General features: G+C 39.4%; 4 protein-coding genes and 1 non-coding gene across 8 annotated transcripts; 3 read left to right on the top strand and 2 right to left on the bottom strand.

The window, feature by feature from the left end:
- Positions 1-43: 43 nt before the first annotated feature.
- On the top strand, positions 44-3,159 carry LOC116205936 (mitochondrial carnitine/acylcarnitine carrier-like protein). 3 transcript variants are annotated; one of them, XM_031538636.1, is made up of 4 exons: positions 44-302; positions 566-629; positions 1,630-2,021; positions 2,520-3,159. In XM_031538636.1, the coding sequence occupies exons 3-4, from the start codon at positions 1,630-1,632 to the stop codon at positions 3,022-3,024; spliced, it is 897 nt and encodes a 298-aa protein (XP_031394496.1). In that variant the 5' UTR covers positions 44-302; positions 566-629; the 3' UTR covers positions 3,025-3,159. The 3 variants fall into 3 exon arrangements, with proteins under 3 accessions (XP_031394496.1, XP_031394494.1, XP_031394495.1); XM_031538634.1 differs by having other exon boundaries at positions 45-302; positions 500-629; XM_031538635.1 differs by lacking the exon at positions 44-302 and adding an exon at positions 326-476.
- A 192-nt stretch (positions 3,160-3,351) lies between these two features.
- On the top strand, positions 3,352-4,713 carry LOC116205937. Of its 2 annotated transcripts, none has more exons than XM_031538638.1 (4): positions 3,352-3,708; positions 3,803-3,949; positions 4,056-4,241; positions 4,457-4,713. In XM_031538638.1, the coding sequence occupies exons 1-4, from the start codon at positions 3,541-3,543 to the stop codon at positions 4,634-4,636; spliced, it is 681 nt and encodes a 226-aa protein (XP_031394498.1). In that variant the 5' UTR covers positions 3,352-3,540; the 3' UTR covers positions 4,637-4,713. The 2 variants fall into 2 exon arrangements, with proteins under 2 accessions (XP_031394498.1, XP_031394497.1); XM_031538637.1 differs by having other exon boundaries at positions 4,406-4,713.
- Positions 4,714-11,929: 7,216 nt separating this feature from the next.
- On the top strand, positions 11,930-13,157 carry LOC116202208 (abscisic acid receptor PYR1-like). Its single transcript, XM_031533651.1, has 2 exons — positions 11,930-12,352; positions 12,549-13,157. Exons 1-2 carry the CDS (start codon positions 12,018-12,020, stop codon positions 12,898-12,900), a joined length of 687 nt encoding a protein of 228 aa, XP_031389511.1. The 5' UTR covers positions 11,930-12,017; the 3' UTR covers positions 12,901-13,157.
- A 5,014-nt stretch (positions 13,158-18,171) lies between these two features.
- On the bottom strand, positions 18,172-18,256 carry TRNAM-CAU. Its single transcript is given in 2 exon segments — positions 18,172-18,207; positions 18,219-18,256. It is a non-coding gene; the product is annotated as a tRNA-Met (tRNA).
- A 3,093-nt stretch (positions 18,257-21,349) lies between these two features.
- On the bottom strand, positions 21,350-24,181 carry LOC116203876 (transcription factor MYC2-like). The gene has a single exon (XM_031535835.1). The coding sequence runs from the start codon at positions 23,856-23,858 to the stop codon at positions 21,780-21,782; it is 2,079 nt and encodes a 692-aa protein (XP_031391695.1). The 5' UTR covers positions 23,859-24,181; the 3' UTR covers positions 21,350-21,779.
- Positions 24,182-27,924: the final 3,743 nt, after the last annotated feature.

Here is a 27,924-nt window from a genome sequence, read left to right as displayed (position 1 = left end):
AGTCCACTGCCATATGTATAAAAACTTCTGATTCCCATTCTGAAGAGGAAGAGACACAGACAGAGACAGCAGCACGGGGAGAGAGAGAGAGAGAGAGAGATCGGAAACCTGAGACTCTGTTTTTCTAAAGCACCGTGTCCTCAACTGTGTTACCTTAGCCTCCTCTGCTCCAATCACATCTCTCTCTGTCTCTCTCTGTGCGTTTCTTTTGTGTGAATTCTAAGCTCACACCAACCGCTAGTTAGGTCTCCCTGTCCTGTCTCAGCCTTTCTCGTGGCTCTGAATCTCCCAAAGATTCTCTGGTAATAACCCCTCCTTCCTCCCTCCCCCATTTTTATCTTTATGGCTTACGTGACATTACATACACTCTGCGTCATTCTTCGAGAGAGTAATCGTTCTGGGTTCTCGTCAAAACCCGATTGATCGGTGCTTCTCTTATCATCTGGTCACTGAATCTTGTTTCTTACCTCTCAAAGGTTGCTCCTTTTTCTTTCTTCAGGATCCTATTTCAGATCTTTGCCGGTCCGGCTCTGATTCGTGCCTGTTATCTTCAATCCCGTTGCAGATTTGACGCTGCAATTGCAGCTTCTTCCGATTGCATCCTCCTTTGAACGAAGATTGTCATCACGGTAAGATTCTTGGATCCGTGGTCCATCCTATCCCAGCTGTTATTACCCTTCTGTGACGTATTAGATAATACATGTTGTCTTTTTGATACATTTAATGATTTGCTTATTATATCTGTTAATCCTGGATGGATGAAAAGTGAGATTCCATTTCACGTTATATGCGGCTAATGAATGACTGCTAGTGAACTCAATACCTGTGCTTTTTTTGTTGAACCAGCATAAGTTGGACAAAGACTTGGGCTCTTTGAATAGCCTAATAGAAAGTGATGCTGTGACTGTTGGACCACAGGGGGTTTAGTGCATTGGTTATTTAATGCAGATGGTGCTTTGCATTAGTGCATTGGTTTTTTTTTTTGCACCCGATCCCGGGTTCGAATCCCCTTGGGGCCACCGGAGCGCCTTTAGCGTAATTACCCGCTCTATGTGCCGCCGGGGGTTCACAGAGCCCCGGGGATTAGTCAGGCGAAGACTGGACACCCCGGGTAGCCAAAAAAAAAAAGCAGATGGTGCTTGTGCTATGTCGCGGCTGTGCCTTGGTCTGAACTTGTGTGTGTTTTTTCAGATAGAAATGAAATAGGATCCGTTTCACAGCTTTGACCGACTGTCCATCTGTTTACGGTATATCTTAGGATTGAATGGGTCCCTAAAGAACGTCTTCTGTTATGTGCACTCGAGTAAGTTGTAGCTGAATGATTTTGAGGAACTGATAGTGGGATGGTGTGTAGTAAAGAAGAAACTGAATGATTCGATACCAATGATGAGAATTGATCTTCAAATTATACTGTCATTCTTTCCCTGGCACTTTAAAGCTATGGTAAATGATTCAGAGCTTATGTCTGTGCTGGTCATCATACCCGACACAAAGAACCACGTGAGATCCTTCACGGGTTAAACTGGAATAAACTGTATATTACTGATTCTAGTGCATGCTTTTGCACGTTCTCTCAACTGTCCAACAATATTGCCTTGCATGACTATGCTGATGCCTCTTTATTTTCAGATGGGGGATGTGGCGAAGGACTTAGCCTCAGGAACGCTTGGTGGGGCGGCCCAACTGATTGTGGGGCACCCATTCGATACCATCAAGGTCAAGCTTCAGAGCCAGCCGGCCCCACTCCCTGGGCAGCCGCCCAAGTATGCTGGGGCAATAGATGCAGTCAAACAGACATTGGCTGCTGAAGGACCAAGAGGCTTGTACAAGGGCATGGGGGCCCCACTCGCCACTGTGGCCGCTTTCAATGCTCTTCTCTTCACTGTGAGGGGCCAGATGGAGGCCCTCTTGAGGTCTGAGCCCGGGGTCTCACTCACTGTGAATCAGCAGGTTGTTGCTGGGGCTGGTGCTGGGGTTGCTGTCTCATTCCTTGCTTGCCCAACCGAGTTAATCAAGTGCAGGTTAGTACTGATAATCATTTTTCACCAGACCTTACTTTTCTTCCTAGTTCTGAGACTTAAACAGCCCATCCCGTGAGATAGAATGCAAGGAATTAATTGGATTGCATCAAGCCTAAAGTCTTGGTGTTATTCTCTCCATATTCATTCTAATAGCAAGTTTTTATCGAGTTCTTTCCTCTTTTTGACTGTTGCCTGTATGATTTGTGAATAGAATCGCTTTAGATAGCTTCACGGGTTTGACTTATTCTCTAGAGGTTTGTCAATTTATTAGTATTCTCAATCCGATCTCGTCTTTGGTGCGGAAAAGTTGGAAGGAAGAGGAATTGAATGTTCCCACAAATTTCTTGTTCCTTCGCACCTAAGTTGGTCTAACAGTGTGATTTCATTTCCAGTGAAGGTTCAGTGGGAATAATTTCCTTCCACTCTTATGTTAAGAGCATTTGATTGGGATTTCTCAACCCGCTGCGAACTCATGATCTAATGATGGAAAATAAGCAGGTTACAAGCACAGAGTGCATTGGCAACTGCTGGCCCTGGTGCTGCCGTGGCTGTCAAGTATGCAGGCCCAATGGATGTGGCTCGCCATGTCCTCAGATCAGAGGGGGGAATGCGTGGACTTTTCAAGGGCCTGGTCCCCACCCTGTCCCGCGAGGTGCCTGGAAATGCTGCTATGTTCGGCGTGTACGAGGCCGTGAAGCAGTACATGGCAGGAGGCCGGGACACCTCAGGCCTTGGGATGGGGTCCCTCCTCGTAGCAGGAGGCATAGGTGGGGCGGCGTTCTGGGCATCTGTTTACCCAACAGATGTGGTGAAGAGCGTGATCCAGGTCGATGACTACAAGAACCCAAAGTACAAGGGTTCCATAGATGCCTTCACGAAGATTCTTAGCTCCGAGGGAGTCAAGGGCCTCTACAAGGGGTTTGGGCCCGCCATGGCCCGGAGTGTCCCTGCGAACGCAGCCTGCTTCCTGGTCGTCGAGATCACGAAGGCTAGTCTGGGCTGAGATCCTGATTTTATTTCTTCATTTTCATATGAAATTTACATGCCCCATCATTTCCTGTACATTCATTGAAGCAGTTGCAAGAAGTTCTCTGGCGAAATCGATTCGCGACATTCTTAATTCATTGATGTTTTTGCATTTGCTCTTTAGTGAATGACAGCAATTAGTTCATAATAGACTTGCTCATTGAGGCATTTGCTTCCGTACGTTTGCAGCAAAAAAATAATTACTAATAATCCGAAATCATGATGTTTTCGTGCAGAGTCCAGACCTGTAGATCTTAAGAAAAAGGGGCAAAACTTTACCAACCCTTATCGATTAGCAGACTACGGAAAAGAAGAGATCATTATTAGGTATATAACCGAATCGATTATCCTGTGGCAATTCCATATATATCCCGAAGGCTCTGCCTAAAGAAAAGGGGAAATTGGTGAAAGAATGTTGACCAAGAAGCATTCAACAAGCTTTAACAAAAATGCCGCATGACTTGATTAGATTTTACTCGATCAGTCCACAAAGATGGAGGGAAAATCTAACCAACTTATAAATTTCGCTCGCACTCTGTGTTTCCCGGATTTAAAACTCAGTCTCTTGAAACCGGAGAAGCTGTGTGAAAACATGGACCCGGAGAGAAGGCTTAACTCCACCGTTCCGCTCATTTCCCGGCTGGACCATCTGGACTTCATCGTGAGGGTCATTCATTTCATACCTTCTTGCTCCGGTTCTTTCTTAATGCAGTCTAACTGAACCAGTGCTCGGATTTCTGGAATGTGCATGACAGATGAAGCGGTTGGAAAGCAAGCATGATTTGCCGAAATGGGCAAGCAGAAGCTCAGAGATAGTACCATTGGACTTGGCTATCGGGGAGGTTTACTGCAAGGGGTCGCTCATCGATCGAGTCAATTCTCTTGAGCACCGTCTCCTTCAGGTACATATTAATTTTTGCTAAGGTACATATTATTATTATTATGTTGAAGAATCAGACGGAGTCTCTTGTTACAGTGATTAATAATTTTGTCATATGATGTTGGCAGCTGTTACTGGAGATAGACTCGAGCGGTTCATCTCGGACATCGAAACTGACACCATCACAGGATACGCCATCGAGCGAAGGATCTAAGAGGGAACTGTCAGGCTCATCAACCGCATTCGGCTTTCCCAATCTTCAACCAATACGGGAGCCTCGAGCAGTCCCTCCCAACAACAAACCTGAAATCCAGGTAGACATTTCTAGCAATCTTAGGTGTGACATAGAACTTAAAGATACACATATGCGCACTCATTGCTCGAAAAGCTAACCTTGTCAAGTTTTTTTAAGTACATTATCCCATATTCAGCCAAAAAAACATAACATTATCACATGTTCGGCTCCTATCCCCGCCAGGTCTCATTAAGCCGTCAAATAAATCGGGAAGCATGCATTACATCATTGCAGGCACAGGCAACATCTCAGCGGACGGTGCATAACACAAAGAAATCGACTGCCGCCTCTCAGGTGAAGGCGCAGACAAGGAAGAGCAGAGCCGCTGGGGAAGCTAACAAATCCTGCAAGGCACTAAACAAAAGGCAGCAGAAGCCTCGAGCTTCTTTTTACATTAGACTGTTGGGCTGCTGATAATGCCATCCAATTCCTCTTTAGTTTTGCTCATCTTCTAATAATAATGATAGTAAAATTTGATCTTCAGGAGACAGTCAATTCTACCTTTCGTTATAGTTAACTGATCGATTGCCCGAAATAACCCGTCATGTCCTGAAAACAAACCATCTAAAAATTGAACGATATATTACCATCTAGAAATTGAACAATAAATTTGTGTGTAGACGAATTGAAGCGATATCTATCATTAAATGCGTGCATCACACGTCAGCAGAAGAATAAATCGGTACATATGAAATAGCTAGTAACAGGCTTTTTTCGCAACTTTATAGGTTCATTTTCGATAAAATTGACTGGATGTTGGCCAAACATCTCCTGAGCGGGCGCGTAGAAAAACTGAACCGCAAATGGTGTTGATGAATCTTCAATGAGGATATTATTGGTTGGAGAAGACAAGCTGCAGGCACTTGGGCACAAACTGACACTAAACATCCAATGTAATTTGTCACTGTCCAATCATCCCAAACGGATGCCATCCATTTGCAAGAATCTTCAAAAAGTGCATAGGCCTTACAAGTAGTAAAATGATGTATAGAGATCATTCTCACGAAAACTCGTACTAATAATTTCATTGGCATTTAATGTGAGCAACCTAATTAAGATCAAGCCAAGTGTGAATTCAGACTTTAAGAAGTAAAATTAAATATAAGAAATAACTCAACAAAAAGTTCAATCAATGGGAAGACTTAGGATTATGATTTTCCCCGATATTTCACTAGACTACCCAATACTCTTTATCATTAATTTACCAAGAACCCATTTATTAATCTCAATTGCTCTAATATTTCCTAAGTATCTTCTGAGTTACTTAGGAAAAATATATAACTTAACCAACTCCATGTATTCCTATTGGAATTGTAGTTAAGCTAAATTCATTACGTTGTAGCTTGATATGGCTACCTAAAAAGTGTGTGTATATTCTTATCTTATTCACTATTCGACTCGAATCCTCAAAATCAAACATACGTTATCATATCTCAATTCTAAACCTAAAATCTCTCTTCCAAGTTCAATTAGGTTAACCGAGCAATACAATAATTGACCAGACTAATACAAGCATTAAACTCAAGATAGAATAAGTAAACAGAATTCTCAATCCAAAAATTCAAAAGAGTATAAAAAAATCTAGTTACATATCAGGTTTCATCATAACCCTAAACAATGAACTTAGCTCATGATAGTAACAGTAAAACCAAAAGAATTCATCCTAGGGATGATTCTAAGAGAGAAGAAAGAGAATTCAATGAAAAGAACAAGCTTCCGCCGAGTCCTGATCACAACCCTCTTTCAAAGCTCGAAGAAGTCACGTCCAAGAAGTCTCCCCCCAAAATGCTGAGCGTCTCTCTCTGTTCAGCCGCTCTTAATGCTCTTAAAAACTCCAAAACAATCCCCTGAGAATCTCACTTAAACCCTATAATCTTGTTTCCTAATTATGATCCATAATCTCCCCGATTAAATCTCTAGAGATATCTCAAAAAATAGTCACTAATACAACCAGTAATCTCCCTCCTGATTTTCTTCCTTACATAGCCTCGGGACCCACTAAAAATATTGCAACAAGTGAATAGTGGCGGAATGGGCTGATCTGACATGGCCTATGCCTTCGATTTCACGGCCTGGGCACTGTCAGTTCAGTAAAACAACTTCACCCGCCGAATTTGATCAACCATATCTTCTTCATCCGGGCATCAAATCGCAAACCGTTCAAACCGCTGCACTTCTAACTTGATAAGCTTTCTATCCATAGGCAATTTGCATCAAAAGATTAAGTTTATCCTGTCCAAAAATAACAAAAATTTAGAGACTGCAAAAGATTGATCTGCTGAATGACTCCGAAAATCACCTAAAAACAAATCAAAAACTAATAAAAACTCCTAAACTCTTTAAGAATGCACATGAATGAAAATAAACCAAAAATCTACTCCAACTAATCTAAACTCAATAAACTAGCTCCAATTATACCCCTAAAAAGGTACAAGTAATTCTATTTTCGTTGAGTTAATACAGGCACTCGGGCACAAACAGACACTAACGACACGTTTGGTTTGATAGTAGCATTTTAAAATGAGATTTTGATTTTGAAAAGGACAAAATGGAGTGATGATATTGTGAATTTATTATAATAGAGTTGTATTATAATGGAGTGGTATAAATGTTTATGTATGGGGCATACCTGTTTGACTTTTAATGAGTTATTTTGCTTGATTGTGAATAGAATTAAGTTAAGTTATGATTTTAAAAGCACTTACAAACCAAACGAGCCATAAACATCCAATGTAATATGTCACTGTCCAGTCATCCCAGACGAATGCCATCCATTTGCAAGAATCTTCAAAGGAACCAAAAACAAACAAAGGTCGGCCATTATCCTTCCCAAACAAAAATTCTTCCCACAATCCTAAAAGGGTCATTAAAAAAAAGCCTGGTTAAAAAAATGATAATAAATAAAGGAAGTATCCAATGACAAAATCGATAATTAAGAAAATTGCAAAAAGAAAGTTACATTATTTTGTCTCGAAAATTAGTCAGATTATTGATGAAACAAGATAATGGATATGAAACTTCAAGGAGTTTGACTTAGTTGTAAGAAAGAGTTTAAGTATCCATCCGATCCCAAGTTCGAAATCCCTTGGAGCCACCGGAGCGCTTTTGGCGTGATTACCCGTTCCGTGTGCTGCCGGGAATTCACGGAGTCTCGGTGATTAGTCGAGCGAATCCCGGACACCCCGGGTTAGCAAAAAAATAATAATAATAATGAATAGGGCGACTGCGGGCTGCGCGAGTATATTATTTGAAGTTTCTTGAGTGATGCTTCCATGTCCATTCCAGAAAGAGTCCTTTAGGAAAATTGTTTGTTTGTGGCTTTGGGGATAAGGCCAACCCTTACAATAATGCCCTATGAGGTGTGTTAGCGGCTTCCATACACAAAAGGGGAAGACTTTGTTAGTTGGAAATCCATTGTGGAGAGGAAGCGGACTGAGACAGCGACGTCCGATCCGAACTCCTGAAGATGCTTTATCCCGATTCAACTGACTCAGATAACCTGACGATTTTTAAGGTACAAAAAATGTGATTCAGTCTGCGCCGAAACTTATTCAAAGGGATCCAATCCAATATGATATTTCTCTCTTTGTGCAATTTTCTGTTTCCCTGCTGGCTTTTAAACAAAATGGAATCCCTATTTGCGTAATGGAAAAGGGGGAAAAGGTTGCTCTTTTGCGTGTGGCTTCTTTTTTATCTTGTTCTTGTCTTTCCCATCTTCGACGGGAAATTTTTTTTTATAAATATATATATCTTTCTTCTATATAAGTTAAAGTAGAGTTTTAAAAGGCTCTAAAAGAGAGTAGCAAACACAAGTCTATTCTCAAGAGTGAGGTTTTAATATATTCACTCAAATTAATTTTTTATTATAGTTTATATGTTAAAAAATATAGATATCTTTAGATGTAATTTATTTTATATGAGTAGCCCTATCATGTTACTATTAAGTTAGTACTAAAAGATAGAGCTACAAGTGCTAGAAAAGAATGACCTATTTTCTATCTGATTTATTTTATTTTATAATACTCTTTCATCTTTAGAAAATCCTTTTCTTATTTTTCATTTCTTTCCTTTTTATATTAAGCATAGAAATATTTTTTGGGAAAATTTAATAAAGTAAGTTTTCAAGAAAAATTATCCTTTCATGCAATAAAAATATCCCAATCAATAAAAATGTCCCAATGAATCCATGGTTTAGATCTAATAAATTATCACGTAAAAACTCCCAAATTACTTTTATTTCTTATTATATGCATATATAATAATTATGAAATTGCAGAAAAATAGGAAGAACATAGTAATTAATTGATGCAAAAGGCAGCAATTTGACCGACTCTATTCATTTGCGCTTTCATATATAGGATTAAAAGTGTTTTTTTCCCCAAGTACATATATATTTTGGAGAAAAGAGTTTTTTTCCCCAAGTACATATATATTTTGGAGAAAAGAAAAATGATAGAGACCTAAAAGTGAACAATTAAGAAAAGATTGAGAATAATGTTCGGTTCTAAGAATGGTTTATGATGAAAATAAAATATTAGAAAACTCTGAAGAATATTTGTTTTAAAATACAAAAATAAAAAGAAAATAATTGTGTTATTTGATAATTATATGATAATCAAATCAACAAATTCTTGAATATTTTAATTAAATATAAACCATCATCGTGACTAACATAAACTTGAACACAGCAGTAAGGCGCGAGTTTTTAATACTAGTATGTATGTGTATATATATATATATATATATATATATAATCAAGTTATCGACTTTGCCGCATCCAAGGGGCAACCTTCTTTTTATATTCCTAAAAACAGCAAGCCACAAACATTTTATTAATTAGTTGAGAGATGCCGTTGCCATAATGCCATTTGCTCACATGAATAATCTAATGGGGCCTCGAAGGATCATCTATTTTCATGCGAAAACAGTTTCTAGTTAGTTGTAAGTCTGTAATAACTCATAAGCTTTTCTTATCATTTGCGGTTCTTTTTTCGTTAAACTGCACGTGATGCGGTAACCTAGGCAACAAAATCGGTGCAAGCCGTATTGTGCTCCAACTGTCCACACAGTCAGTTGCCATTCGATACGAAATTTTGCTGGATTCGTCCCGATCGAAGCTAGTGCAAGCAATTGCTAGTTTCACGAGACTAACGGAAACGAAAAAGAAACAAAAATTCAAAATTTCCTACCCGTGAAACTAATTCCAAGACCTACTAGAAGAATAAGAGTAAATAAAAGCGTACCTGGAATATTTAAAATTATCGACCGAGCGTTCCACGCGTGACGCCTCTACCGGTATCCACACCGACTTTGTCGACGAGTCTTCGAGATCGGCGGTGCTAGCGGCCAACACTCGAAAGAAACACCGATGGGACACCCGAAATTTTCAGACTAATGGACCTGGAATATTTAAAATTATCGACCGAGCTTCCCACGCGTGACGCCTCTTCCGGTATCCACACCGACTTTGTCGACGAGTCTTCGAGATCGGCGGTGCTAGCGGCCAACACTCAAAAGAAACACCGATGCGACACCCGAAATTTTCAGACTAATGGACCTAATTTGAATCAAACAATTCAACTCAAATTATTTATATATATATATATATGCTCACATATATAAAGCATACACACATATGCACGTACACATATATGTATAAGAACACATATATATACATATATGTGTGTTTTATATTCATCCCTTTAGCAGTATATATATATATATATAGAGCTTGGGGGAGCTTTTCAAGTCCCCAAACCGGTGTGGGACAAGAGGAATTAAGAATTCCAAATTGTCATGTGTCCTCACATGGATCGTGCATCAATTGTGTCCATTTAATCTAATAAATCGAGTCTAATTAATCGAAAAATTTAATCTCATTAAATATCCGATTAATCGGTCGTACCATAAATCATCTAATCTCTATTAGACAAATTTATTATTTCAAAATATCTTGTCAATTTAGTCGTAGTGTGTGACCCTGTAGGTTCCCAATTACGTTGATAGTAATATCGAAATCTCTATTTCAATATTATAAACAGTGAGCGGCATCTTGCAATGCATCACTGTTACTCAAATAATCGGAAAGTCAATTTCTCGACGAACCTCGTGACCTATATTACCGTGTAATATAATCCATTGTCCTCTATATCTCTATTGAGCCCAAGGCATGGTCGATGACATCCTTGTATGGCTCAATATCTCTCTTTCTTGGTTTACCAGGTAAGTCTATCAGAACAAATGAGCTCGATATCGTTATATCGACTCATTTGGGTATGCATACACTTTTAGACTTAACCACCAAGTGGCCGTGAGATATCGCTCCCGTTTCGTAGGAGGGACAAATCATATCTCGGTCACTCACATTCCTCTCCATGCTCTGTAATATACCCAATAACTGTCTTTATAACCAGCCTGTTACGGTGGCATTTGACAGTATCAAAGTATATGACATTACATGTAGGAATCTATGGTGACCTCAAGTCAAAGGACCATTACACTATAGTCACTTTGAGATATGCTAATGACAGTCACGTAACAACCCATGTAGCAATCTCATGGCGGGTCAGTCCAATACACATTACTCTTAATGTATACATGTGGTGTGATTTGATATCTTCATATCCATGACCTGTGAGACTTAGTCATCAATCAACACCCACACTAGTCTAACCGTATTATCGTTGTCCTAATTAACGATAATACTTTGACTATGGACATTTAGGAATAATGTTCGGTAATTATAGGATCTCACAATCAAGTCACACTTGATGCCTATTAAACATACTATTCCAAGGACATTATTGTGTAAAATCATATTTAGCGCAATTTACACAATAACAGAAATGCCTCGTTTTATAATGAAATAGATATCATATTACAGAACTGATTATAGATTGCCTCTAGGACATACATCAATTCCCAACAGCAATCACCAAGGTCAAGTGGCACGGGGATTGCCTTGAACTCTTTATGTTCAAGTTGCCTTCCATGTCACTTCAGTTCTTCTAAAGCAAAAATTTTGGAGGTCACCAAAATAGTCTCGAGGTGGAACACAAATCCAGGAGAGTTCAAGTAAACTATCCATCACTCATTACTAGCGTCTTGGTGGGAGGACTACAACCTGTGATAGTAGCGCTGCTAATAGAACACCGGAGTTCAAGTAAATTGTCCCTCGCCCCATCACTAGAGTTGAGTTGGGTAACTGTCCAATTCTTTGGATCTGTTTGTTTTGAGAGTTAAAATCACTTTGATTTTAACTTTAACTTTAACTCAACACACTACACAATAAAAATACACATTTCTCAAGTCAAAAATTTTAACTTTAATTTTAACTCAACACACTATACAATCATTTATCTTTTTCCACAATCAAAATTAAAATTACTTTAACTTTGAAACCAAACGCACCGTTCAAATCCCTTATTTAGGGGGGAGGGGGAAGGAACTAGTACAAGTAGGTCATCAATAAAGAAGCAATGCATCATATAGGAGTTCGGGATAACAGTTATTATATCTACACCAAGAAGGAGAATAATAAATAGAAAAAAATGGCTTGTTTACTTAATGTTTATTGCCAACATTAGCAAGAAAATGAAGATGGGCAAATAACCTGAGTACAAACAACTTTCCATAAATACCCTCAGCTTTTTGCCGAAAACCCACTCCCTCCTCCCTCTACTTTTTCTGTTTCCCCTGCATAAATAAATTATTCCCAAATTATTCGGACACTCGCCCTCACACCCACTCTCTGTCCGGCTCTCTTTGTCCTTCACACAAAGGAGCCCTTCCTTCGATGGATCGGAAAGCCGCCCCCGCCGCCGAGACCTCTCATCAACAGCAAGGAACCGAGGAGGACGAACAGGCCGGTGCGACCTCCCACCACCACCTGACGATCCCGGCGGGGCTGACAGAGGCGGAGTTCTCGGAGCTGATCCCATTCGTGAAGGAGTTCCACAGCTACAAGGTGGGGCCGGGGAGATGCTCCTCCCTCCTCGCCCAGAGCGTTCACGCCCCACGCGCCGTCGTCTGGTCCATAGTCCGTCGCTTCGACAAGCCCCAGGTCTACAAGCACTTCATCAAGGCCTGCTCCGTCGACCCCGACTTCCAAATGGCCGTCGGATGCACGAGGTACGTTACTTACACACACAGCTCGTCGCGATCCGATTTGATCCAATTGCTTAACCCCGTGCTTCTTATCCAATTTGCCATGACTTCAATTAGCTTGGAACTCTTCGGAGGAATTCGAATTCTTCCGTTGAGATGCGACTTTCAGCCGTTTTCTCATTTACTTACTTGATTATGATTTCCCGCTCATCCCTTCCAGGTACGTGGATGTGATATCGGGGCTGCCGGCGGAGACTAGCACGGAGCGGCTGGACATACTGGACGACGAGAGGTTCGTGACGGGGTTCAGCATCATCGGAGGGGAGCACCGGCTGAGGAACTACCGGTCGGTCACGACGGTCCACGAGGTGGGTGGTGGGCCGGCGGATGCAGGGGGCGAGATCTCCACGGTGGTGCTGGAGTCCTACGTGGTGGACGTGCCGGAGGGGAACACCGAGGAGGACACGCGCCTCTTCGCCGACACAGTCGTGAAGCTCAACCTCCAGAAGCTGGCGTCCGCGGCGGAAGCCCAGGCGCGTGATGCTGACGTGAAGTCGACCGCGAGTGGGTGAGAGCGAGAGGGAGGGGCCATATTATGTGAAGTGGAGAACATGACATTTTTTTTTTTTTGAAAATAAAAAATCGGTGGACTGGACATGACCGGAAATTGGAACTGTTTGGGGTTGCGGTGGATTGGAATATTCTGTCAGCCTTTATATGGGATAAGCTATTGTTTTGAGGGGTAAAATTGTCAACTTATCCCGTCTCCTGCGCCGCCGCCTGTAAAAAAAGAAAAAGTCAAAAAAAATATTGAAAATGTTTTGTCTCTTTTTCTTTTTTTTTTTTTTTGAGATCATTTCCATTCTGAATTTTCCACTTGTGAAGAAACATATCCCATAAAGTTTGACGTGTCGATATAATTATATCTTCGTCTTTTCCTCATTGGGTAAAGAAAACGATTCCAGTCGTAGACCCCGCGTCTTTTTCATAATAATAATGGAATTTTCCATAAATAAAAAGAGTAAGCTCACTCGACCCGACTGCTTCGCTTCCAATGGAGACGTGCACCAAACAAATTGTCCAAATAATTGATTGAGAAGGTGCGATCCTTGTTTTTAGTAAGGGACTTTATATGTGGTTCCTATTCAAAAGAAATGACATATATTAAGGGCGCCGCGATCGCTCAAATATCATTGATTAATTCTGAAGAGACCGTTGAAAAAAAAAAAGGTTTAGTTACGATGGATCGGAAAGCCGCCAATGGGAAGGGCACCTCTTTCTCTTTGTCTTCGGTTGCTTTTCGTAAGAGGACTTGGGTTCAGCAATTCAGACAAGCTCAAATGGCACTACAATCACGATTGGGAAGATCATCCTGAGATATCTTAGTGGAAATTAAAATTAAATGCCCTTTGACCAAAAGATCATTTCCCTTTAATTAGCTTTTTAAGTGCTGCTGCCATCTTCATTCAAGTCATGGGCCACGGCGGTGCATATACACGATCTCATGGGAATAGGGACCCTGGCCTTGGCGAGATGAGATTGGCCATCCGCCAATGGGAAAGGCCGAATTTTAATTGTTTGGAAGGACAATAATAATTATGATAATTTTGGTGAATCGAAATTAGTTATAGTATTAGATTGGGAAGTAATTAGAGTAGGGTCAACGTTCATGATTTTAATATCCCTGTGATGGGTATTGGGTGTGGACCACGCCCATCATATAAGTTTATGCAGCTAGCTAGGAGACAGTAGTTCAGACAGATCCGATTTTCTTTTCATTAAAAAAAGTTATAATATCATATATATTTATGAAAATTATTTGTGATGGTAATTTAGGTATTTATAGCTAAAGAATAACTAGAAGATGCTAGCCGTTGATAATTAGCAATGTCAACATCCCCATGGTAGGTTTTCACAGGAGTTTTCAATATTTTTATTTTGGATTTTGAGCTTTGCATATATTGGCTCTCAGTGCGACGGACAGTTAATGCCCGCCCCAGAAGGGACCTGCGAATCCGAGGGCCAGCAAAGAATGGCCTGAACTCCGCCGCTAGAGGAAGGACACTGGACCTGGTCGTGTCCGTATGTCAAGGCACGTAATGTACATTATGAGCTACTTGACAATGGTGGTGGTTTGGTTGTAGTGGCGGCATGCACCTTTCAAAAGATATTGATAGAGAGGCGGTCGAGAGCTCTGCCGCCTTTTATATCTATCGATGGCCATTTGAATCTTTTCTCGAGGAAAACTTCATCCCACTACAAGTTGCTCAGCTTGGTCATCGTATATGTTTGTGTGTGTGTGTGTGTTATATGTGCAGCGCAGGCAGAATCTATATATATCAGTGTTACTAGTGTGTGTTTTGTTGGAAAGCTCATGTCATAGATATGCAGGCATCTTTATCAGTCAATGCATTGGTGAAAGGGAGTGGTGGGGGCGACTGAATCCCACTTCCCTTGTGAAGACGAAGATATGGAGACGACTTGAGTGAGCGAGTGATCAGCTGAGTATCATAAAAGAAAATTTTGTCTACAATTTTCTTTCTTAAAAACAAGACAAAAAAAAAAGAAAGAAAGAAAAGAAAAGAGATCCAGATTGATAATTGGACGTCTATGACTGGTCTATTGCCCAAAAACCTATCAAATTACAAGGAAAAAAAAAAGTGAGCTTGTCAAAGTAATTGGAGATTTATTCTCTTTAGATAAAATTTCGGATTCGAATCTTGTCAATGAAAGAAATCAATATCGATAGAGTTTTACCCCTTAATAGATTGACATAATTTGAATTGAATTAGCCGGATCTCATTAAGGTTTCGAATTTTATGATGCACATCGAAAAACGAAAAAAGAAAAAAGAAAAAAGAACAACATATGTTCCTGGGGGGACCATGTGAAGGGCATTTATTGTTAGCCGAAGCCCCATCACAAAAAAGTCTGAGGAAAGTGATTGCGTCCCGTGCCTATGGTGAAAGAAATGGCCATCCTCATTGGCTGCAACTTGCCCAACTTGCCATCATTTAATTTTTAGATTATGTAGAAAAGAGTAGCCTTTTCTAAACCATTCCCATTCGTGACCTAGAGAGAGGAGCACAGCTCGTGCCTATGCATCGGGTTCCAAGCTTAGTATATATTTAGACTCGACTAACTGCTGGTAGATGCACAATGTTTGGGCTCTATATATATATATATATATATGTATTATATGCGTGTGAAATGCAAGAGAAACAATGAAACATACATGGAGATTGAATTCTAAAGAAGGAAACCCAAAAACTTTTTGAGTACGGGAGCTCTAAATAATGGATGTTCACAGTACAGTCACGGTCAAACGGGGGAAGTAATGGATGGATGATAAATAATTTAGGCTAGGAGGGGGCCTAAGGGAGGGAAGAGTGTTAGGTGAGAGATTGTCCATAGTAAGATTCTTTCTTTGTCCCGTCTTAACGCATTATATATATGAATATAATGGGAGGAGGTTCCTTATTAGGGTAGTTCACTGTGGATATGGACATGGAGATAAGGTGTGTAGTGTAGGCGGGGACGGAGCCAATGAAAGAGAAGGGGCAATTACCCTCCTGAACTTTGAAAATTTTAAATTTTATTCTAAAAGTATGAGTTTTTTTATGTAAAATTAATACTTTACCCTCCCTGAACTTTAAATTTTTTTACATTTTATCCCAAAAGTGTAAGTCTGCCACCGCTGGATAAAAATCTTGATTCCGTCCGAGTGTAGGGGACGGATTATGAGCCAAAAGGTTTGCTTGGCAAATGGCCATAAAGCATCTTGACAACATTATGAGTATTCTCTCTCTCCTTTTTTTTAAACATTATGAGTATTCTCAGTTTAACAATTGCGACTAATCTAAAATTAATTTTCAATATATATTAATAATTTATTACGTAGAGAAATAAACTGATCCAAAGCCTTTGCTTTGACGAAATTGATAATATTTCACGTATCACAAGAAACCTGAAAGAGAAACGAAACTGATAGTGCTTTTTAGCTCCTAATCTTTTTGTATGGAACTTATTGATGATGACATAAACCCTTTTAAATAGGCAGAACGAGGGACTCTTTATAATTTTATTTCTTTATGTATCCTCCTATTAAAAAGATATTAATTGCAATTCACAAGATAAGGTATATATCGCTCAAATTACGTAATATATTATGACATGAAAGCCATCCAATTGAGAGATTATTTCCTTAATTGCATACATATACAATATATTCTTACAACTAATATATTTTGAACATTAACTTAACTCTAATTACAAAGTGTTTTATATGAGTTTTGAACTCCTATATTACAGATATAGTCCACTCATCAAAATCTCTATTTGCCCTTAAACTTCATCCTCTTGTGGTTATTCCCTTTTCTTTTGACACGAAAGAATTGACATCACTAGAGATGAAATTGAGAAGAAGAATAATAATAGAATATAATCACCTCAAAAGGAACAAACGTATCTTTGAGGAGCTATGACCTCACGAGGATAGAGGACCGGGAGACTGGAGAAATGAAAGTGAAGACCTAGCGCTATCCCCTGATGCGGTTTTTTTCTCTCTTTTTTGAGGTAAATTAAAACATTTCCATGTTCTTCTTCTTTCTTTCTTTTTAAGGAAAGATGTATTAATAAGTTTGATCGATACATTGTGTTTAACGGGAGAAGTGCCTTAAAAACTCCAAAAGATTTGGCTTAGTAGTTAGCGATGAGCTCGTGTATCTATCCAATGGCGAGCTTGAAATCTCTTGGAGTCACCGGAGCGCCTTTTATCGTGATTACCCACTCTATGAGTCACCGAGGTTCACGGAGTTCCAAGTATTAGCCTTCGACAAGCCACCACCACTCCGATTTGTCAGGAAGGCAGATTGGGCTTTGGTGGCTCGTTGGAGGTTGCAACTGACCCATTGGAGTTCGTCGGCCACTCATGTAGCTGCCAATGACTCGCAGGTGGGGGGTTGTGGCTTGCCACAAGCCACAACCCCGGCCTGTTTCTTTTTATTATTATTATTTTTAAATCATCATTTTTTAAATTATAAAATTAGTAGGAAGTCGCATCAGTAGATATGTTCACATGGGGCCATATAAGTTGTCGTTTCACCAAAAATACGGTTTAGTGTCATTTTTTAAAAATGGGGTGAATATGACTTTCTGATAAACTTAAGGGCCGTATGTTATGTTAGGCATAGCTATGCCCCGTACGCAATATCCATTTGGAAGGGCCCGTTGGACATGCCCATCAAATCAAATTCCATCGAGTCCAATAATGTAATACTATTGTATGAAGCCGTGGGCCGTAATTGTATTGCCTTACAATAATTCTATTTCATATGGGAGATATGCAACACACGGTATCACATACTGTGTCATATTTGTTGCTTCTTTTTTTCCTTTTAAATACTGATACCGATGCAGCATAGATATCATATAAGTAATATCTCGTTGTCAAGAGAACATTGCGTAGCACGGACCGTAAAGTTGCTATCACCGCTCCCAACTATTTTTATTCATTAAAAAAAAAAGTTGTCATGAGAAGGTAGGTTTTTATTTTCCAGTCCAATTCAATGAAAAAAAAAAAAGCCCAAGCCCGTTTAAAGTTTGAGGCCTTGCATTGTTCTAGAAATTGAGCTTGAGTTGTTCCCTTTCTAAGCAAAAGAGCTGTTTCCCCGTGATCTTTGATCGATTACGTATTAATCAATATCTGATTGATTAATGTGAGTTTATCAGTAGAAGATATTTATCTAAGCTGTTAATAATCATAACAATTATAGTATATTATAAAAGAAAGAAGATAATGAACAAGAAAAAAAAAAAAAAGTAAGAGGAAAAAGAAAAGAGAATGGGGTGAGAGAGGCTCGAACTCTCGACCTCAGGATCACTCAGAAGCTATGAGACCTACGCGCTAGCCAACTGCGCCACCACCCCAGCGTACTGCTCTTTGCTGGTGAAATTATAAATTCGACTTGCTTTTCTTTTTTCCTTTTCGGCACTGCCATGAAGTTCCATCTATGTTGGCCGAAACTAAATTCTTACTTAACATCGACTTGTCTTGGTCACTAATAGTAATGATAACATGGTCTTTAATTAATGTGTGTATGCACATAGCACATACATTGAAATGGGACGATGAGGTTCCTCATTTGTTGATCATGATAATTTTTTTTTTCAGTCAACTATTGTAGAATCACCCATATAATAGACTAACAAAAATATCTCTCATTTGCATCATATATATATATATATATATATATATACACTAGTCGTTGAGCCCGCGCGTTACACAAGATAAAACATGATCTATTTTTCTTTTTTGTCAATTATATATATCTTTTGTGTATGGTTTAAACTGCTATAAATTATAATTTACAATCAATAAAGATTCTATCATATTAGTATGTATGATTAATATTGAATTAGAAAAATATTTTGTATTATTCGTACCTTATCATAAAATATCTTTTAAAAACTTTTTAAAAATTCGTTTTTATGAACAAATACTATGAAAATTGGAAAAACTCAAAACACCGAAAGAAAAGTCCATTAAGTGATCAATATTAGAAACAAAATCATAAAATTCCAGTATGTTAATTTTTATCTTTAATATTCAATATGTAAAATTAGAAAAAAAAAACTCAAAATCATTTTTGGATTTTAAAAATTCAAAAACTTGGGATTAAATGTTATGTAACAAACAGTATCTCATTGGAAAAAAAAATACTTAAAAAATTATGTTTTATTCATACTCTTTAATAAAATACCTTTGGAAAATTTAAAAAAGAAATGTTTTTTATAAAAAAACTATTATATAAGAATTAAAAATTCAATAAACCTAGAAAACTCCATTCAATAATCAATCATTCTGAGGCCATTTGACTGGTCTCGTCATATTCTTGCTTTCATATATATATATATATATAGAGAGAGAGAGTGTGTATATATTTTTTGGTACCGAAGGAATTGGCTGAGACATGTGTTTTTGTTAAAGAAGTTTACATATTAAATTGTTACTTAATTAACAAAAGACCTTTGCTTAGGGTGTGTTATTTAGTATTGAGTGGCTTCTAAAAGAGAAAACCGCACTTTCAGATATGTTTCAAGAGGTTTTATGTTTGCTTCCATGGTTACAATAATGAAGAAAAGGTAATATGAAAGGAATAAATATGTTCATTATTATATTTCAGTTCAAAAAGGCAAAAGAAAAGGAAAATTTCATTCAACCTTCTCGGCTATTATCTGAAACCCATTGTTCTGTTCGTTCACACCAGGACATTGCACATGGACAAACTCCCTACCAATGTCTAAACAAAAATAATCATTAGAAGAAGCAGTTATGATAAGGGAAAAGAATAATCTAGCAATGCGATTGACCGTCTTTTCGTTTCTTAAAATACAATTATATAAACCTCGTAATGAATGAAAATAAGAGAAGATAAGAATGCACGAAAAGTCTCGTCTCATTGAGTCCGAATAGAAGGTGAAATTGATATCTAAATTTGGGTTCTTTCAATTTGTTTATCTATATTAAGATTTATTTAGAATTTGTTAATTAGTAAACACGAGTGACACAAAAAGGTAAATCTCTTCTCTCTGGCATTTTTCCATTTTTTTATGGTAGACCCCGACATGATATGAAATATCGAAAAGAATTTAATAAGAATCAGCAAAAGTTTCGGCACAGCATAAATTGGTCCGCTGACGTGTAATATACAATTGGCCACATACAGGGAGGTTAGGATTCTTTATTACTATATAAAATCTATATCAATCAATATGCTTCTCTCATGCTTGAAGTCCCTCCTACATATTCTTATGCACCATCATGATTCACATGCCTTCCAACAATACTATTAATTAATTATTTAACTAAATTATCTATATCTAGAGAAAGTAATGAAACCAAATGCTAAGAAAACCAGAATCATATGATATGATGTGATTTACCCACCTTACATCTTGTTTTTATGCTAATTAATTACTTTAGATATTAAAAAAAAAAAAAAAACAATGAACTTGATCCTCCAACTACTACCAAACAGGTCCCTCTCCTTCCTTTCCTTCAAGATCAAAACTCTCCTTCGAAGAAGATACCGATATACAAGAGAAAAATAGATCTCGACTCTGGTTTTTCATCGGTCAAAAGCAAGAACTCCGGTATTTTATCGGGTTGGGTTAGAGCAAGAAACCCACTGGGGGTGTGACAATGAGGAAGTTGTTATCAAGAAACAATTTACTGCAACTGCAGGGAGACACCCAACAGAGCAAGCATTCAATCCAAAGACTGGCAGTCCAATTCTTGATGACAATGAAATTACTGCCAACTCGCAGCATTTGAGTGACACACAAACTGTATCGAGTTCCCAGAGAAAGGAGCAGAGAATCTGAGCCGCCTTCTTTTTTTTTTTTTTTTTTTGGTTTCCTTTTTTTGGGGCGAGGAAGGGGGAAAGAGAGAGCAGAGCACATGCACATTGAAAACGCTGGTGATAAAGGGGTGGGGCGAGAACGCCTGACACGGACATGCACTGAGGTATCCCAATCAAGGGATCGTTCACCATTCACTGCATGGGACCGAAGGATTTCGTTTTCAGGGGGATGAATCCCTTGGTGGATAGATCTCAGCCTAAGCCTGATCTCACATTTGTGGCAAATTAAGCTTTACAGGCAGAGACAGCACAGCACAGTCCTTCACTCCGCACGTGCCTTAATTCCCAAAACCAGCTCCATCATGTCCCTCGACTCTCAACAGTTCCCACTCTGCCTTCTTCTTCATCGTTAAGGAAGAAAAATGATTTGATTGCATTGAAGCAGACCAAACAGTTTTAAAGCACGTGCCCCTCATTTTCATCTCCACCCACTCACTCTCCTACTCTTCTACTCACTCTGCTCAGAAGAAGAGCAATATCACAGCAGCCCGAAAAAGCTTCAGTTTTCCAAGAACAAACATGGCCAACAATCCCGATCTATTAATCCATTCAAATGAAGATAGAACCCAGAAACCAGAACGAGAATCGGAACAGCATGGATAAGAAGAGAGATCTTCCATTATCATCTCATCACAATCAAATATCGAGATATTTATGTACATTAGAGAGGACAGACTGACAACCGAACCTAAAATTGCTAGTTTCACTTGTCTAGTTCTTACGTCCGACCAGAAGAAACGGCACCCTCGCCCTCACTAACTAAAACTCCCAAGACATCTAAATTTACCCAAAGACCCGGAAAAAAAAATTATTATTATTATTATTCTAACAGCTACAAGATTAACTACAAAATAAGATAGGAGAACACTACTATACAGAGCTTTGCTACTGCTAGCTGCCAGGACACTCGAGCTTTCCCATGATGAAACCAAGCTTCGTCTTCGTGATTTCATCACGAGACGAGCTCTCTTCGTGATTAACTAAGTAATAATTAATGCCCGCGAATTAAGCTCTCCATCATCAATATCTTATCGGGCTTCTCCAATCTTGGAAGATAGGGCTACCCTGAGCTGCTCCTGCGTGTAAAACCTGCTGCCCATCTTCACCGTAGCCTGCTGGATCATAAGATCATTAACCACCGAAACACTGGCGTGGTGAACGTCTAGGTCTAGCTCCATTAAAGCATGCATCAACCTCGCTGCAGGGTGGTTCTTCTTACTACTTTGGATCCTAATCATCACGTCCCACCCGATAATCTTCACGTCAACATCCAACTCTATCAGCTTACTCCCGAGGCTGTTCGACGAGCTGATATCTTTGTCGCCAGGGGGAGGCAGGGTTCGCGAGTCTTTACTCGAAAGCTCCTTCTTCAATGCATCCAATTGCTTCTGCAAATCCTCCCTGTTGGTGTCCGCTTCCTGGAGCTTCACGTTGAGCTCCTTAATGTACGAGATAGCGTCCCCCAGGAGAGAAGCTTTGTCCATCTTCGACACATTTGGAACCACAGCCCGCAGGGCGTAGAATCTCTGATTCAGCTTCTCCCTCCTCTGCCTCTCAGCCTCCACATGATTCAACGGCTCCTCCCTTCCATTCGCGGGCTTCCTGCCCCGTTTCCTCGGCCTCTTCTCAGTTTCCACGACCCTGCTAGTGACAGCTTCCTTTACAACCGAAGCCTCGAGGTCTGAATGATCTGAGTCCCCAGCACCTCCGCTGGACTTTACCATCCCCGAGGAGGGGAGGACCACGCCTGAGGTGAAGGAAAGCATCCCTTCCTCATTGCTCCCGCGAGAAGTGGGGGACTTCTTCCTCTTATTATTATCCTCTGCAGCAGGGAACTGCGGATTCCCGGAGTACAAATCCCCATTCCCGTTGCAGGCGCTCCGCTGGCTCTCCCCAAAGTTCAAAATTTCTCCGGTCTCCGGCTTCATCAAGTGCGAATTCCCATTTCTCGGATTGCTGCCGTCGTGCCCGAACTCAGAGAAGTTCAATTCCCGGGTGAAATAGCTCTGGCTCTGCATCGGTTGGCTACCCCGCCTGTGGTTGTCGCGATGGATGGTGCCAGGGTTCTCGCTTAAGCTGCTCGAGCTGGGGTGGTTCTCGAAAGCCATGCTCTTGGAAAGAGTGTGATTTCCAGCTGGGTTCGAGGAAGCTAAAGGGACCGAGCTGCTGTTCTCCTTATTAATCTCGATAGCGCTGGTGGAGGGATCGTTGATCCAAATCGAGGCCGGGTCATTCTCGCCCTGATTGGCGGCGGAGCTGTTGTTGAGGGGCGGCCAGGAGCCGGTCTCGGGGCTGCCGTTATTGAAATTGAACAGAACCCTGACCTTGCTCATCAGATCTGAGTTCTGGAAGATGAGCTCGGTGGAGCCCAATTCGACGACCCCATTAGCCAAGGGGATACAGACCATGGTCTGGAGGCCGAAAACCTGGCCCTGACGAGCGCGCTCGCAGCTGGAGCTGGCCATGCGATCGGAGCCGGAAAGCCAGATGGGATTGGAGTTGAAGAAGGCCTGACCGGGGAGGCCTCCGCCGTTGACGAAGGACTGGGTCATGGAGACGAGGAAGAACCACTCGGTGTCGGTGACCTCCTCGTCGACGGCGTCGTCGGAGGTGGCGGAGGGGCCGGCGATGAGGGAGTTGAGCTCGCGGAGGACGCGCTTGCGGTGCTCCTGCTCGGCGGCAGAGGTAGGGGTGAGGGGGGACTTGGAGGGCTTGGGCTTGGACTTGGACTTGTCCTCCTCGCCTTTGTAGTAGCCGTCGCCCCAGCCGAGGACGGGGACGGGGGCGGGGCCGGCGTAGTCGTAGGAGCACTGCCAGAAGATGGCGTAGGTCCAGCTCTCGTGGGCGCCCTCGATTAGGGTTTGCAGGCGATGCTGGAGGGTCTCCTGGTTGAAGGGCTGGGGCTGGGGCTGAGGCTGGGGGCCGGATGAGGTGGCGGAGGAGGAGGACTGGAAGGGAGGAGTAGGGACAGCAGGAGGAGGAGGAGGAGGAGGAGGAGCAGGGGGCCAGAAGGAGGAGAGATCGGAGGTCATGAAGGCCTCCATCATGGAGGCGTTGTCGTCGGTCCAGAGATTCATCGTCGGCGGTAGCGCACGGTAATCAGTCATCAGACCCACCGGGCGATTAAAGAGTTAAGCTGGTGTTGGGAGTGAAAGGGTAGAGAAGAGAGGGGAGGGAGAAACGCTCGAGCTTCAACTGCTTTGCGGCTATGGCTACGGTGGCGGGGTGAGCTGCGTTGAGTAAGTTTTTTTAGAGAGAGAGAGAGAGGGGGGTGGAGAGAGAGAAGGAATTTGGGGTTTATTTGGGATGCATTTGAGCTGAATTTTAGAGAGAGAGAGAGAGACTCACACAGACACACACACGCGGGGCGGAGGGGGGGGGGGGGGGACCTCAACCAACTAATCACTCTCCCTCTCTCCCTCTACCCCCAGGCAAAGGCTAAAAACGAAGTGAAGGAGGACCAGCAGAGAAGGAAGAGGAGAGCTTTGATGAAGATCTTTTTTGGCAGCAGCTTCTCCGAAATGCCCTCGCCGATTTGATCGCCAGCTACTCTCCTCTCCTCGCCCTGCCAGCCCCCCCATTCAGTCTCTGCCACATCAGCTCCAACCCCACACCCACACCCACACCCCCAATCAGAAATTACACATAATATCTAATCCATTTTCCGAACGAAACAAACAAAATTATTTGATTACTGAGATCATACGAAATTAAATTAAATTTATTTTGATTTGAAGAGATAAAGATAAAAATAGTTGGAAATATATGTGAAAAAATTTCAAGAATAAGATTAAAAAAAAAAAGTAAAGATTGTGTTGTTGAATTGAGAAATAAATGTTGAAATTGAGGAAAAAAAAGTGTTGAATAGTTGAAATAATTAAATATTAAAAAATTAATTTAAATAATAGATAATAAAAAAAGTATGGAGAGAATTTGAAAAAAAGAAGATAAATAGATAATGATTGCGTTGTTGAATTGAAAGAAAAGTTAAGTTAAGTTAAATCGAGTTACATTACGTTTTAATAACGAAGTTAAGTTTGATTTAATTTAACTTAGTTTGACTTGAGGAGATAAAGATAAAAGCAATTGAAAAAAGTATGTGAGAGAATTTGAACAATAATATAAAAAAGTAATAATTAAGTTGTTGAATTAAAAAATAAATGTTGAAATTGAGGAAAAAAGTTTTGAATGGTCGAAATAATTTAATATTAAAAAATTAATTTAAATAATAAATAAGAAAAAGTATGATAGATAAATGAAAAAAAATAAAGTTAAATTATATTTTGTTACAAACAAAGCATAATTATATTTTGTTATCAAATAGATTTTGGGGCCTTTCCCATGCGGCTGTAACATATCTCCCTAGTTTAGTTTGGCCATTCACGAGTATGAGCAATTCAAAATGACCTATGGGAGACCAGAAATATATGAAATTTTTTTATTCATATATCGGGACCTTATTATTTGTTCTTATGATATCTATGGCGTGTATCCCATTGATTTGATATAGCAAATAAATCGGCCGTTATTATATCTTGACCAACTCAGCTATAGCAGGACAGTAAATTGATTAAGTTATTGAGCTCAGTAAGAGAAAAAAATTGCAAATAATTAACTCTCAATGCCACAGCAATAGTTTATTTATTTCGAGTTGACACACGTCTGATTCCTAGATATTGATTGGAGAATTAAGTCACACATTCCAGGTGGTTATGTGGATGGTATTTTGACCCGATTGGAGGAGGGAGGGGTAAATTGGAGATTGGGGTTTGCCAGGGTCTTATTGTGCGTGCAATTGGATAGAAAAAATTCAATGGGATGAGAAATGGACTCCTAAAGGAAAGGATATGGTTGTTTTCAACTTCAAGTTAAAATAGTGTTCCCCTTTTTATTACTACCTTTTGAGTATATTAATTAAAGGTTTTTCATGTTAACTAATCATTAATTGTCATATTTGATCTAGTTGATTAGTTAATGAGCTTATTTGATTTTTTAGTACCTAATTTACCCTTTCATTAATCATGGAAAAATTCCATCTCCAATTAATTAACTCTTACTAAATATAATAACAACCAGTATGGACATCTACATCTATACTTTATATAATAGTATGATAAGTTTTTATAATTTTCAATATTTCAAAAATACCTTTAAACTCTCATGACTTTTCATCGCACTTTTTTGACTCGTGACTTTTGAAAACATATTTTCATAATATATTTCAACCGACTCTTCCTATTCATTACTTATTTTCGACACTGATATAGAAACTTATTAATAAGGGTGATGATGGGACTTAAATGATCGGCCGGCGGTCACTTCACTTTCCCATTTAATTAAGCATCAATTAACTCTTCTCTGGTTTGTAATTTTCTATGAAAAACATATTTAAAATTAAAAAAAAAACTATATAAAAATTGACCAACGATTAAAACAAAGAATGGGGGGGAGAAGAGCACAGAAATTTTTGGAAGACGGAGGCGTTGGCGTCATATGAGAGAGAGAGAGAGAGAGAGGTCGTCCACATCCTTCGTTCGATTGGTTCGTCCGCTATCGTCCGATTCTCCCCCTCAATCAACTCCAATTTTTTCTTTTTAAAATATTTTTACATTTATTTTTTCTTGGGTAAAAGTTAATTCTGAATTATTTAATTGAACCGATAAATAAGAATTTTATGCAGCACGTTTTGCTTGATGCGTGTCTGGAAAATGACCCTTTTGTATATTTAGATTATATATGTGTGTGCGCGCGCGCTTTTGTTCTCTCTGTATAAATCTTTTGTGGGGCAGGTGTATTAGCCACTTTTTCTCATGTGGAAATTGAGTTTTTTTTTTCAAATTAGACTCTCTTTTTTTAACTTATTTCCAAACTAGACTTAGTTTAATATTAATTCACAGTCTAAACTTCTCCGTGTGAAGTCATTTCAATTCAATCCATATTCTTTAAATTCTTCTAAAAACACCTTAAAAAAGAGTATAATCGGATAACCACATAAAAATTTTAGTTGTTTTGCCAATTCGGTTAACCAGCTAAACGAATTTTTAAAAAACAATGAATTTTATATAGAAATTAACTAGTTTGACTATTTTGGACAAGTTCTTAGGGGTAAAGCATGAATTGAAGCCAATTTCCGTACCTTTAACGATACTCCTATGCTTTATTTATTATTCCTTTTTTTATTTTAATCTACATAAAAATAGTTATCAGGTTCGGCTATGTTAGACGCAATTTTTAAGAGTCAAAAGTAAATTGAAGTTGATTATTATGGATTTTTAGTTCTGTAAATTTAATTTTAAATTATTTTTACTGTTTAAATGATTATAGTTATTTGACATAATTTTATTTAGTCATTTTAGTATATTATATCTTTAAAACTATTTATGATTAAAGATCAGTAAAATGTGAGTAAACAGATTGTAGTAAACCACTAATCAAATCCATTGTTGGTTGCATACCGAATTGAAGTAGAATTGATCGTCAACCTACATCCTCGATTTTTTTTAATTGAACTTACCCACCCTCGGCATTGGTGAATGGCAAACGTTTAAGGAATTAATTAAGGATGAATGTTTTTACTTTTCGCCTATCTCTATAGGGTTAAGACTTAAATCAAACAAATTAAAATGTTTTGGAAGTATAAGTAAGAAGAAGAATAATGTTACCTATTTTTCATTGGGCTGAGGATTTCAATCAAACAAATCAAAATGTTTTGAGGAATGTAAATAAATAAATAAAATAATGTAAATTTATTAAGGGAATTAGTTTGCAAAGAAGTTTATTATAGGAAATATTTTGCGAAAGAGATCTAATTTGGGCAAAAGCTCCTAAAAAACAAGCCCCTCCAAAAACTCTGCATATATATATATATATATATATATTTTGGCTAGCCGTGTAACACGTAAATTTCATTCTAAAGTTTTGCACCCTTTCTTGATTAGATTCATCTCACCAGTTAATCAATCTGATGATTAGTCATCACAGCGTTTGATCCAATTTTCTCAACTTAATCATTGGTTATTGTTAAGGTAACATTCTCAAATCATTACCAGCCAATACCCACCACCACCGCCCGGTAATTCAACAGTATGGCAGCATTTGCTCAACTTTTTAATCATTCGGTTTATTATTTGGGTCCATATCATGTTCAATTCATAATTTTGTGGTCCCGTGTAC

The sequence above is a fragment of the Punica granatum genome, chromosome 4 (genome assembly GCF_007655135.1).
Source record: "Punica granatum isolate Tunisia-2019 chromosome 4, ASM765513v2, whole genome shotgun sequence".
NCBI classification, from domain to species: Eukaryota; Viridiplantae; Streptophyta; class Magnoliopsida; order Myrtales; family Lythraceae; genus Punica; species Punica granatum.
This window is presented reverse-complemented; position numbering and strand designations above follow the sequence as displayed.

Coding starts and splice junctions, on each gene's coding strand:
- LOC116203876 (XM_031535835.1), bottom strand. CDS start 23,858: ATGACTGATTACCGTGCGCTACCGCCGACGATGAATCTCTGGACCGAC.
- LOC116205936 (XM_031538636.1), top strand. CDS start 1,630: ATGGGGGATGTGGCGAAGGACTTAGCCTCAGGAACGCTTGGTGGGGCG. Junction 2,022..2,519: donor ACCGAGTTAATCAAGTGCAG/GTTAGTACTGAT, acceptor GAAAATAAGCAG/GTTACAAGCACAGAGTGCAT.
- LOC116205937 (XM_031538637.1), top strand. CDS start 3,541: ATGGAGGGAAAATCTAACCAACTTATAAATTTCGCTCGCACTCTGTGT. Junction 3,709..3,802: donor TGGACCATCTGGACTTCATC/GTGAGGGTCATT, acceptor TGTGCATGACAG/ATGAAGCGGTTGGAAAGCAA. Junction 3,950..4,055: donor TTGAGCACCGTCTCCTTCAG/GTACATATTAAT, acceptor TGATGTTGGCAG/CTGTTACTGGAGATAGACTC.
- LOC116202208 (XM_031533651.1), top strand. CDS start 12,018: ATGGATCGGAAAGCCGCCCCCGCCGCCGAGACCTCTCATCAACAGCAA. Junction 12,353..12,548: donor ATGGCCGTCGGATGCACGAG/GTACGTTACTTA, acceptor CATCCCTTCCAG/GTACGTGGATGTGATATCGG.